The sequence below is a fragment of the Kryptolebias marmoratus genome, linkage group LG3, assembly GCF_001649575.2.
Source record: "Kryptolebias marmoratus isolate JLee-2015 linkage group LG3, ASM164957v2, whole genome shotgun sequence".
Lineage (NCBI taxonomy): Eukaryota > Metazoa > Chordata > Actinopteri > Cyprinodontiformes > Rivulidae > Kryptolebias > Kryptolebias marmoratus.
Genome location: NC_051432.1, coordinates 23,924,605 through 23,937,027, shown reverse-complemented (window position 1 = coordinate 23,937,027; position 12,423 = coordinate 23,924,605). Strand labels below are relative to the sequence as shown.

The window sequence follows — 12,423 nt, the reverse complement described above, 5'->3', positions numbered from 1 at the left end:
AAAAAAGAGACAGACGTGTGCTTAAATTTAGTATATTTATTGAACATACATTCATCTCAGTTGCTGAAATAAATGGCTTATGATCAGAACATTCAGAGAATAATGTGCAAAACACACACACCCACACACACACACAGATTCAACAGGAAAGTGTCTTTGGCGAGATTGCCCTGATCTCCTAACACATCTGTACTGTTAGTCAAATGTACCCTTCGCACAACCTCAGATTAAGTCTCAAAAACAGGTCAATCTTTTCTCAACAGAGGAAAAACAAAAACTTAGTAATACCCATAATGAAATAGAAATCTGTTTTAATATTAAGGCTAATGATTGTATAAAAAAATATGAAAGCAACTATTTGGTTGACAAACATGAACATGATAGACAGTTTACAAATATAAAGTGGTTGTGATTTTTTTCATAGATAACTATTAAAAGTTTAAATGAATCAGCTGATATGAAAAATAACTCTTTAACTATATGTACCACAATACTTCTGTTATGTAAAGCACTTTAGTGTTCAGGGTACGCAGTGTAAAATCAAATCATTTTCCTCTTAATAAGGAAAGGTCTCGCTGCACTTTATGCTCTGCTGGAGAACCCGGGAAGAGTCCTCTGTTTGATGACTTAAGGGCATAACGTAACAAATTTTGGGACCATTAGTTTAACCGTTTGTGCTTTTGCAGTGATTGTATCATTGTGCGTATTTCTGCAGATGCACCGAGGAAAGTTTTTAGAAAAACCGAGCTGCAAAAACCTCAGCAACGGAACAAAGTTTTCTTTCTTTTTTTTTTACAAACAACTCAACTCTTTACTCTGACACAGCATCATCAGTGGCGACGCCAACGGAGAACAGTTTTATTAGGAGGCTTAACGTTCAAAGTTCAAGTTCTTTAAGGCAAATCAGAAGTCGTCAAAAGAAAACAAAAAAATCTTATAAAATTTGAGTATTTAAACATTTAACATTTAAATTACAAGACCACACAAACTGCTTGTTAATTGCAATTTTAAAGATGCTAAGAATTATTTGTCAAACCTAATCATTTTTGTGGAAATCCTTTATATTCCAACATCAGCAAGAACCAACAAATACTAGCCTAAAATTTGTCTACTGGATTTTTTTACGTCCTTGTTTCTGCTTCTGCTGTTTTAACAATTTTTTATAGATGTCAGTTTAAGGCATAACACATTAAGTAACTGAAAGATTTGATTAAGGAAGGAAACATTAAATTGTTATTTAAAAAGTAGCTTATTATCTCTATTCTTGGACTTTGCAGTTACAAATGACCCCCTAAAATCCTCTTATTTCAATTAAAATGACTGAAATCAAAAAGCACCATGTAAAAAGTCAATAAAATATATTCTGAAATGTTAAAACTGTGCCAAAGATCAAATCAGGGGTGTAACGACACACACACCTCACAAGACAAAATGAGATTTGAACAATATTTTTAAGAAAAAAAAGTTTTGTCCCAAACTAAAGTGACTGGAGTCTTTCCTGTCCAGTTTCTCCTGAATCCCCTCAGAGCTTAGAAAAGTGCTTCGACGACTCAGACGTCCTCATTAAAGCTGTGTGTGACCTTTGAACTCAGGGGGTCAAACTCATTTACACAAAGAGCCTAAAATGAAAACCTGATTTCTTTTTTCCTAATATTTTCTTCAGAAAATAACTCAATACTCAAACAGATATATGAACTCAACTTTTCCCATCATATCTTTTCCATCAGTCAGAACAGAGTTTAATGGAAATATGGAAAAAAAATTAATTGGTCTAATTTTTTACTGGTTTTTAATAAAAATATTTTACCTCAAGCCATCAAAACGGCTAAAAATAAACGCAATGAAAAGTCAAAATGCTACAAACATTTCATTTTAAAACGTCAGAAGAAACCAAAAAGATAATCTGTCCAAAATAAATTGAAGCAGACACTCCGGCCTGACTGAAGTGGACAATGGAGCAGAACTTCTGTGTTTTTGATTATTTTAATCACAGAGAAACGTTGCTCACTGATGAACGCAAACACAATTAAACCTCAGAGGAGAGTCCTTGAAGCGTGCTCGACTCCTTTCCTCTCAACTCACAGATAAAAGAGACGTTCAAACTTAATTTACTCGTCTTTAAAATGAACAAAACCCTTTGTGAAATCAGCATCGAGTCAGTTCTGTAAATAAATGACTCTTCCTGTCAGGATGTAGCTGCAGAGGCTGCAGGAAGGCGCCCTCACATAAAGCCTGGAGGGATGTGACCGCGTGGTCCTAGTGCCTGACATTTCTGTTTGAAACACGGGCTCCACTCGGCTGGACGTGGCGCCGGTTCAGAGTCTTTCCGTCGCGTGGTCCCGCCCACTTTCAGCTCTCAGCTCATTAACACACCTTTTAAAATGGCAGCACGTAAACAAACATCGCGGTACGCTTCTGTGCTTGACCGAATGGACTCGATTTACGGGCTCTGACCAGCGGAGGGAAGGTTTTTGGAACCTGGTGAGTATTTTGTAACTTTATTTCACTTTTATTTACCCGTTGGTGGCGGGTTTGGGGCAGCCGCGCTACAACGACCCGCTCACATCGAGGCGGCAATCAGTTGTACAGAAAATCCCCAAGGCCGTGTAGAACTGAGCAGAACCGAGTTTGGGCCAGTGGGTGGGACATCTTCAGGGCTAATTTCACCGGACAAAGTCAGGAGATGCTTTTTTGCTTTCAACTCAGTGAATCTCATTTAATCTCAGGCGCTCTCGTTACTTCCCTACAGTAAATATATTCCACCTGGAGCAGGTGAAGATGACGTGACGTACACAAACCCTCGAGGTCTGATGTTGCCCTTTTCAGTTAATCTCTCAGAACTACAGCATTCTTGTTTTTGGTACCAGTTTTTTTTTAGCATCTTAGTTTGACTAAAGCTCATCGCTGTTCATCAAAAATCTGCATTTCTTTTTTGGTAGGCACATTCTACAGACATTCAGACAGTTCAGATTATATACCACGTGAATCCGCTGCATTCCCTACAAACAAATCAGACACTTTTTCAAACAAATGTTGCAACAAAATCACAAGAAGACTAATCACACTCTGCAATTTGAAAACTAAATTATGAGGAAATTTTAATTTCTGTTTTAGTCTTTGATTTGTTTTGTTTTTTTTTTAAAGAGGAAAATGCTTGTGTGCAAAATTTGGAAGTGCAGTATGATTCGTTATTTTGCGTACAGAGCAACAAAACCAGAAGGCAGAACGGTCTGTGACTGCTGAAAAAGCACGAGTCTAACGGGACATCCCAAACCTGGTTCCGATGTCCTTTAATAATTTAAACTTGCATGAACAAACCGTGGGAATTCTACATTGCACGCGTCCAAAACGTTCCTCCCGAGCGTGTTATTCCACTGCGTAGTCCAGTGGAAGCAGAGAACGGCGTTGCTGAGTAGAGCTGCGCTCCTCGGCCGTCGCTCCTGATCATCCAGAGGGGGTCAGTAGCTTGTTTAGTTTGAGAACCGCAGGTGTGTGCAGCACGAGGGGTTTTACTTGCCACAGGCTGTTCCAGGGCTTGTAAAACTCACGGGTTAAGGCCACCGGTCCAGCGTGGGGAGGAGTGGGCTTTCTCAACCTTTGGATTGGAGACATTTATTGAATTTTTCGCTGGGATCCCACTTGCAGCTCCCACCTCTAGTTGCTCTAAGATGTGCACATTGATAAAACGCTCTGGAAGCAGCCCGGTTCAGGTCTGCGGCTCGGTGCTGTGGGCCGCGCCGTCCTGCTCGCTAATGGTGTGGAGGAGGAGGCAAACGGGTGGGTGGAGTGGGCCGCTGCTGACGTTCTGAGGAGTCTGTGGAGCCCTGGTCGGCTCACGCTCCGCCCTTCCCTCCTCCTCCACACTAAAGGACGCCTGATGACCACAACTGTCACAGAAGTCACCTGCCTCCTCTTCCTCCTCCTCCTCGTCATCATTATCCACATTGTGCCCCAGCAGGCTCTCTAGCTCCTTGCTGTCCTGGTCTGTCCCTCCAGCTCCACTGCAGCTGTTGCTTCCCTGTGTGCCGCACACACACACCTCAATCCCAGAATCCCCTGTGAAACGCCTCCTCCTTCCATTGGGGTGGCGCTCTTTATCTTCATTACAACTCTCCAAAGTGCTAAAATCCTTCAGCAAAGGGTCCTTGCAGGAGTTGTCCACACTTCCGCTCTTTATGTCCTGGCCGGTGAGCTCCTCCACACTCAGTCCGTCCGGAAGCAGAATCATGTGTGAATCTTGTGCTGTCTGCATGGGTTTATTGTCAGGCTTTGGCCTAAAGTTGAAAGTAGGAGGCTGTGGCTCCTCTGTGCCGGGTCCCTCAGAGACCGGAGGGACGGAAGAGGACTGGATGACTGGACGATGTCCCTCCTGCTGCTCCGGAGCCACGGGTGCAGAAGCCACTGAAGATGGGTTTGAGTTTAAGGCAGTGTAGGGAGGGGGAGGAGTCGGGGGCCGATTGACCACCTCTTCGTAATCAGGGAGGAGGTAGTTCGGCAGAAACCCTGAGATACAGACGGAGGGAAAAACAAAAAAAAAGCTTTGAGGAAAAAAAAGCATAAAATCCACTCAGAAAAATTGCAAAATAAGTCTTAGTAACGTTCTAAAAGGAACATAATCTAACCTATTCATATTTCACCGTGACTGAGCACGTTTTCCACCAAGCACTCCTAAAGTGAGCTCTGTGCTGCAGGCTGCTCCAGCACTCTGAGATGGTTTTGCAATATTGGCAAAGAACCAAGACAGCAGTGCTGACCATTTCCTGAAAACTGGGGCATGCAAACAAGGAAGGTCCTGACGCCGTATGAAAGCCTGGATGGATCTCAGCGCAAACATTACATTAGAGCCGCGCTCCACTGAGTCCAGTTAAAAACCACTTGTCACCGGTGACAAGCAAATCTGAATTTATATTCAGGGTGAGAGGAAATAGCTGCAACATTTTTCTTACCAGAGCTTTAAAAAAAAAAATCTTTGAACAGAATGACAGTCGACCTAAACATGAAAACACTGTGGATTTAATGAAAAGCTTCTAACAGATCAGCTTTAATTAGATCAATAATTTAACAATTTAAATAAAAAGCTCTGAGAAGCTAAATCGTTTCCAGATTAGGGCCACAAAAATTAAAACATAAAAATGCCTAAAGTACTGTATTCACCAATTAATTTGGAACTTTTATTTTTTATGCTTTTAGTTTTACTGGGTTTCCTGTAGTATTAGTTATTCTGCTTTTCAACCAGAGGGAATTATTTACAGAAAAAATTAAATGCCAGCATCTGAATTACATTTCTATTACTTCTTTTGCTGTTATATCATCTTTTATTTTGAAATTTCAGCGCTAACACCAGCTGGTGTAACAAAATGTTCAGTTAATTTAAAAAAACAAAAACTGTTGTTAATTTATAAAAGAATAAAAGGTTTTATTTTCAATTCTTGGAAGATGTTTGTTTGGTTTAATTTTTGCTAATATGTTTAAAGAAACTGATTTTTCTGGGCTCTTGTATCCAAATATGCTTAAACACAACAATAATTGGTTACTGAGCATCACAAAAATGATGAATTTTTGCTAAAGTTTGCTCAGACACGAATCCAACAACATTTAATGGGTTAAATATGTCAAGCCAGCAGGCATAAGTACACATTTCACCATAAAGTCCTATTTTTTATCTTCAACCAAAGTCTGATTTAGCAACTGAGTCCTTCATGATACACACCAGAAACCAGACAAGAACCCAAACACCTGAGGAACTACTACTACTTTAAATATTCCTTATGTGTGAACTCTCATTGAACACATCATGGTGATACGTGTTTGCGTGAGCGGCCGGTCTTACTGAAGTAAAAGGGCACAGATGGGAAGTTGTGTGCTTCACGGTAAGCTATGAGGTTGATCTCGTGTTGCCGCTGTTGCTGCTGCAGCCGGTGTTTGGTGCGGCGGTGGTGACATATGCAGCAGCAGCACAAAATGAAGATGAGCGCCCACACGAGCCAAAACCCTACAGAAAACACAACAAAGATGCATTACGCCATTGCTTTAACTCACATTACAAAGTAAAATCAGATTGTGATTAAAAAAAAAAAAAACTATGTTTTTAAACTTTAAAATGACAGCGAAACACGAGGTCTCTGCTGCTAACAGCTGAAGGTTGTTTTAATTCAAACTAAAACATCATTTACTTGTCACCAGACACACATACTGAACAAACACAACATACAGAGCTCCATCTTCAATTAGCAACACAGCTATTTTTCTGATTAAAGTGTTGGCGGGGTCAGAGTATTTTGTGATGAAAAAGCATCAAATGACACATTATTCAGAGCTGAACCACCTTTAGTTTAGGCCATTTAAACACAAATCTGTTGACTTTGTTTCATATTATACATTTCTGGTTTGAATACAGTGAAATCATCCACATGATGGCAAATTGTTCAAATTAATTTTTGCATTTTGTTGCACAAAGAGGTTTAAAGATTTAAAGAAAACTTGTGCTCTTTACATTTCTTACATATCCTACAGAAATGTTAAAAATGATTTGCTCATTTTGGCAGAAAACCAAATGCAAAAGGAAGAGAGGCAATTCATTTCAACGTGTTGTGGTCAAGGAGAAACAAAAACCACCTCCTTCAAAACTGAACGTTAAAACAGTCTGCGTAACTTCGATGAGCCGTTTCCCCAATTTCTTACAAAGAAGTTATTTTTAGACTAATGCAATCTACGCTTAATTTTAAACAGGAGCAAAAAAAAAAAAAAAAAACTATTTGGTTTACAAAGTGTGGGGAAATAAAAGGATTGCTCTGCCGTCGCAGAAGAATGTGAGGAACTTCACTTCAAGGACGGCGGAGGAGGACAGCTGGAAAAGGAAAATATAACCCGTTGAATCTGGAGCCGAGAAACTGAATCTCTGCTGGAGATGAACCAACCCTACAAGAACAGATTTATTTAATAACATCTTGCATTCTCATGAGTCATTTGCTCTGCTCTGGTTGCTCAATACTTTGGGAACAAACTGTGGATTTGTTCTTAAAATCTGTTATGTGATCAGAAATACATTTCTTCGTTTAAGTCCATTTAAATGTTTATTTCTAGGAACCCACACTTAATGCCATCCTCAGTTCTGACCTTTTATCAACATGCTCAGAATAAATTAAGGAGTCCAACTCTACCGGAACGTCACACACACTTTTTATAAGCAGTTACAGTTATAATTTCATTTCAGTGTCACCATTAGGGCTGCACAGTCTACTGAATATTTAGCATGATCCGAATGTCTGCGCCAGGTGGAATCATGACATGGTATCATGATAAAGACCTGAACTGTATCATAATTAAGGGCTAAAAATGTATTGTGATTAAAGGCTGAATCATGTGATAAAGGGCTAAATGACACCATGACTAAAGGCTGAATCGTCTCGTGTCTAAAGGCTGAATAGTATCATGATTATGAGCTGAATCACATCATATTGGCTTCTGCTGCTCATCTTTAATGAATCATATCATTGTTGGTATATCTACATGCATGTTGCAAAAGGTTTTGACTAAAAGTTCGGAACGAAATCATACAGTAAATCTGATGTTACCGTTTTACCGTTTTGGGGCCAAAGACGAGTTTGGTGATTACTTTTGGTCGAATAACGCACAAAGTGTTTGAAAGACTGGTTAGAAACACAAAAAGGGAAGGCGAGACAATGGAAAGAATCCTAAAGGTTAAAACACAACAGCTGGAAACTTACACCAGAGCTCGTAGTAATAACTGCAGCACTGGGATTCTCCGCAGCAGTGGCCGTACTCGCAGAAGTAGCTCTGGTTGTTGACGCCTTCACAGCGGAGTAAGCTCTGCAGGACAAAAAAAAACATAAGAAACATCATCACTTTTAAAGGAAATCTGTATTATTGTTCAAATGTTTTGAAAATCGTTTCATCTAGATCAGTGGTGTCCAATCCTGGTCCTGGAGGGACACCATCCTGCAGGTTTTAGATGTTTCTCTGCTCTTTAGCAGGTCTTCATGTTCTGCAGAAGCCTGGTAATCACTTATTAGTTCAAATCAGGTGGGTCACAGCAGAGAAACACCTAAAACCTGCAGGATGGTGGCCCTACAGGCCCAGGATTGGACATCACTGATCTGGGAGGTATACAGTTACTCTAACAGTGTCAAAAACTAACAAAAAAAATAAACATTTTTAGGCAAAAGATTTAAAAAAAATTGCTCAAAATTATCACATGAACTTATATACAGCCCATCGCCTGACACAAAAATATTATCAGTTCAGTTAAAAGCATAAACATCTGGTTGTTTGAATCATCTAACAGCTTCCTGTTTTATTTTAAGTGTTTTCTGTTGGTTTAATCTTTTGCTTTTCAGTTTTCATGTCATAATTAGGACCATAAAACCAATTAATGGATCCTGTTGCTGCTGCATGATCGAGGCTGACAAACAAATCTGCTGACGTTTAGCATTTTTTATACATCTTGTTAGATAAAAATAGTTTTCTTGCAGTAAAAATAACCCATTCTTAGTTTGCAGTTTTGAGGTTTTGCACAGCTTAGGGCTGTCACATTTAAGTTGACCTTTTATTATAAAATGATAACGTTACCCTAACATCTGACTCGATGCATTTCATGAGGTCGTGCTGACATTAAACACTAAACTGCAGCCCATCATTTAGTCAGTGTGGATGTTTGTGCTAAAATTAATAAAAGGCCCTCCAGACATTCCTGAAATAGCACATCAGAAAACAATGGGATGGATGCGTGGTCACACTGACCTAGACCTTGGACCAAAGGAAACTAATCTGTTGATCCTCGAGTCCAACTGAACCCCTGAGCCAAATATCCAGAAATTCCTTCAAAGCACTCAAGACGTATCACTTTCAAGGGGGAAAGGACGGGGGAAAGAAACAAGGGATGGAGCTGAAAGCACAGAACTTCAGCCTCCTGAAGTCCGGAGCCGAAACAGCTTTTTGAGAAGTTACTGAAAACACTAATGATAGTTCCCGGAGAGCCAAACCCCACAGGACCAAAGCTGTTTAACACAATAATCTGGTTTATTTATAGCTACTTGTTCTTTAGTGACTTGTTACAAATTCCTGAATGGATTTTAAGCATTACGGTAAAAAAGGCATGTGTCTTTGTGACAGGCTGCAAACTTTGCATGCGGACACTGAAAAAGTCTATATGAAGGACTGTGCAAACGGTTCAAAGCCCTGTGAAATTTGTTCTTTTTTCCCCCTAAATTCCAATTTATTGTTGACCAGATTTTGTTTTTTGGATTCCAAATATCTGAAGGACAAACAGCACAAGACCATCAGTAGATCACCCAAGAATTTGAAATAAGAACAGCAGTAAATCTAAACAGAATGAAAACAAAAAAAGAGAAGCAGCGAGTCCACTTCCACGAGAAATCATTTACACGTTTGTCTTCACTTTAACAGACAGTTGTATGTTTTCATTATCCATACAGGAAACTAGAGGCTTGACCAAAAGTTAACCAAATAAATCATGTTGCTGATATTCATCAAAAGCAGACTAGAAAAAGAAAACAAGTCCGATAATAATCAGATAGTGCCAAAATAATTAAACCAGAGCCGAGTACTACGATCACAAATCACAACCTGATGGACTCTCCTAAGAAGTTCTGTAGGACTTTGTCAGGATTATTTTAACGAGGAGCAACCACAGGTTTTATATACAGCCTTTCTCTCTGCAGATTACCATTTCAGGTCCTCGGCTGAGAGGCATGGCGATCCAGGGTCCAGACGGGTCTGCTCCACCTCATGGGACATTATCCTACTGTGAGCAAGTCCAAAAGATCTCAAGCTTACTCTCACTCTCTCTGCCTATCTCCCTCCTTCTCTCTCTCTCCCTCTCTCTATCACGCACGCACGCACGCACACACACACACACACACACACACTCCAATCCAGCCCAAACAAGTATTGCTTTACGGAAATTTCCAAGCAGCGGCAGCGAAGTGTAAGGTCCTAGCTACCCTGCTGCATGATAACAAGGTGTTGAGAGGGGAGTGTTAAGAGTAAAGCGGCCAAAAACGAACCCAAAAAAAAAAACCAAAGTCATAAACAGGAATGATTCATCACACAAGATCAGCACAAACCAAACTGCTTAACATTTAAGTGTAGCCACAACTTCAAACCTCAACGGATTATCAGCCGTTTCAACTTTATATCAACATGACATTCCCTAAAGAAGAGAGAAAAAAAACACACACTGCGCATGAAGAGGTTTAAAAATCACATGATGTCCTGTTCCTAAATGTTGTAACAACTTCAGCAGCTCCCTCTGACTCTCTAGATATTGTCTAATATGTGCCGTTCACATTCCAGATAATATCTCATCTGTTCGGCTCTTAAGCCTGAACTGCACGTTAAAAGAACGTTAAAAAGGGACGGGGGTTGAACAGTCAGTCACACAGGAAAAGTACTCATGCATTTAAATGAAATAAATCTTTGTTGCTTTTCTAGGCGATGATAAAAAGTTGGATCTTGAAGAAACAAACTGAAGGCGATCACTTATCATTTTCTTATCTTGACAGAGCAGGACCGAAACAAGAATCTGCACAGACCAGATTCCCCTGACTCCCATCCAGGAACACGACAATGAAACAATCAGCATCTCTCAGGCCAAATTTAAAGATTAAAGCAGGTTTGGTTACCATCTCTCCAACTAGCTGTGTATTAGAAAATGATCTGCCCTAATGAAAAGCTGCTGAAATTATAAGGATTTTAAAAAGGTCTTGGTGACAAACGGATGCTTCACCTTGACGAAAGCGGCTGCAGGTCTTTGTTACGTCTCAGCTCCACAGAACGACCTGACTCAGAGAGTTCTGCGGGGCTTAAACAGTCAGTCGGGCCGATTGTTTTGTTTTACTGGCTTCAAGGTCAATCAGAACAAACAATAATTATGCATTAAAAATAAACCCACGATTCACAATGACTGGCCGCGCCTTTGAGGGTCACAAACGCTCAGAATTCAGTGAGACTGCAACGAGAAAAACTTTGAGACGCCAACTTTTCTCTATTAAGTTGCAGCCCAGTGACCAACTACTGATCCTACCTACAGAGACACGGGATCGCTCTGTGAAACGCTCTGAAGGAGACACACCACTCGTCATTACATCGCACCAACGGGCTACTTGGTTGGTCCGGACCTGGACCAGAGTCCGGACGTTGAAAACCTGCTCTGGAGTTACAGCAGGAAGCTGTTTCTGGCATCAAACTCTGCACAGTAAAATCTCATAAACACTAACAATGTTGTCATTTTATTCTCTATTAAGTTCATTTCCAGAACGGATCCTAAACTGTTCATTGGTTCATTGGTCTGAAATTAATCTATAGTTTTCGATGTGTAGTATCTATATAACAAAAAGCTGAATTTTCTTATTTCGAGCTTCAAGAATGTTTTTTTGCTTTCCTGGATTTGTTTTATTCAGCCGAGAAGGGCCAGAAATGGCTCTTTTGATAGCAAATGGTGCAGACCACTTGTCCAGATAAAATTCCACAGTATAAACACTCCCTAGGTTGTAATTTTATTTAAAGTATGGAGTTTAAACTAATTTGGAAATCACTGCATTTGTCTTAATGCACTTTTTAATACAGCATAATAATTTATCAATATAGATTTCTACTTTATCTCAAATTTAAAGATGTAACAACTTCTTTCCAAGCATATTAATTAGGTAACTTAATGATTGACTCCAGTAACAGAAAAGACGAAGGATGTAATGTAAAGAAACTGTCAAAAGGCTAATTTCATGTTGACATAGATTAAGTTAAGGAACTTCATTACCTAGCAAGGGGGAATCACAAAGTTGCTGTTTTTTGAAACAAGTAATTGTTGTCTTAACAGTGTGGCTGTGTTAACACCAAGGCGATCTGCTTTTACTGTTTATAAAACTTGCCTCTGGCTAAAATGTCAACCATAAACACAGCAAGGCCGCGGCTGTTTCTTTGCTTCAGTTGAACTAACTCTGTTAGCTACTCATGCTAACAGCCGAATTTTGCTAACAGCTCTCATTAAACACTGTTAACAAAGCGAATGCCAGCGTCGGAACCTTTACTGTGAGGTTGTTGTAAAGTATCCTGTTAAATAAAAAGACAGAGTTCATAAACTAATTCGGTCTAGGCCGGTATCACGGCTCTGGGTCAGAGCCGTGTTGTTTGTCCGCTCAGCCTTACCTTCTCCGCAGCGGACTCCGTGGGGGCGACAGAGCCAACAGCGTGCAAAAACAGTCCCATTTTCAGCCCCGAACATACACCTCTCATTCCTCCGAGAACTGACCGCGGGGAAACATAAGCACGGACGCCCCGCCGACCCACCCACCCCCGGAGTGTCTCCAACTACTTGTCGGCTCGGCTCCGGCTGACAGGCCGCTGCTGCTGCTGCTGTACGCGCCGCCTCCTCCGGGTCCGGGA

General features: G+C 40.4%; 1 protein-coding gene across 1 annotated transcript; it reads right to left on the bottom strand.

Annotated features, from left to right (window-relative positions):
- Positions 1-21: 21 nt before the first annotated feature.
- Positions 22-12,412, bottom strand: wbp1lb (WW domain binding protein 1-like b). Its single transcript, XM_017416813.3, has 4 exons — positions 12,187-12,412; positions 7,728-7,830; positions 5,831-5,992; positions 22-4,503 (listed from the first exon to the last, which is right to left on the bottom strand). Exons 1-4 carry the CDS (start codon positions 12,271-12,273, stop codon positions 3,707-3,709), a joined length of 1,149 nt encoding a protein of 382 aa, XP_017272302.1. The 5' UTR covers positions 12,274-12,412; the 3' UTR covers positions 22-3,706.
- Between the last annotated feature and the right edge of the window lie 11 nt (positions 12,413-12,423).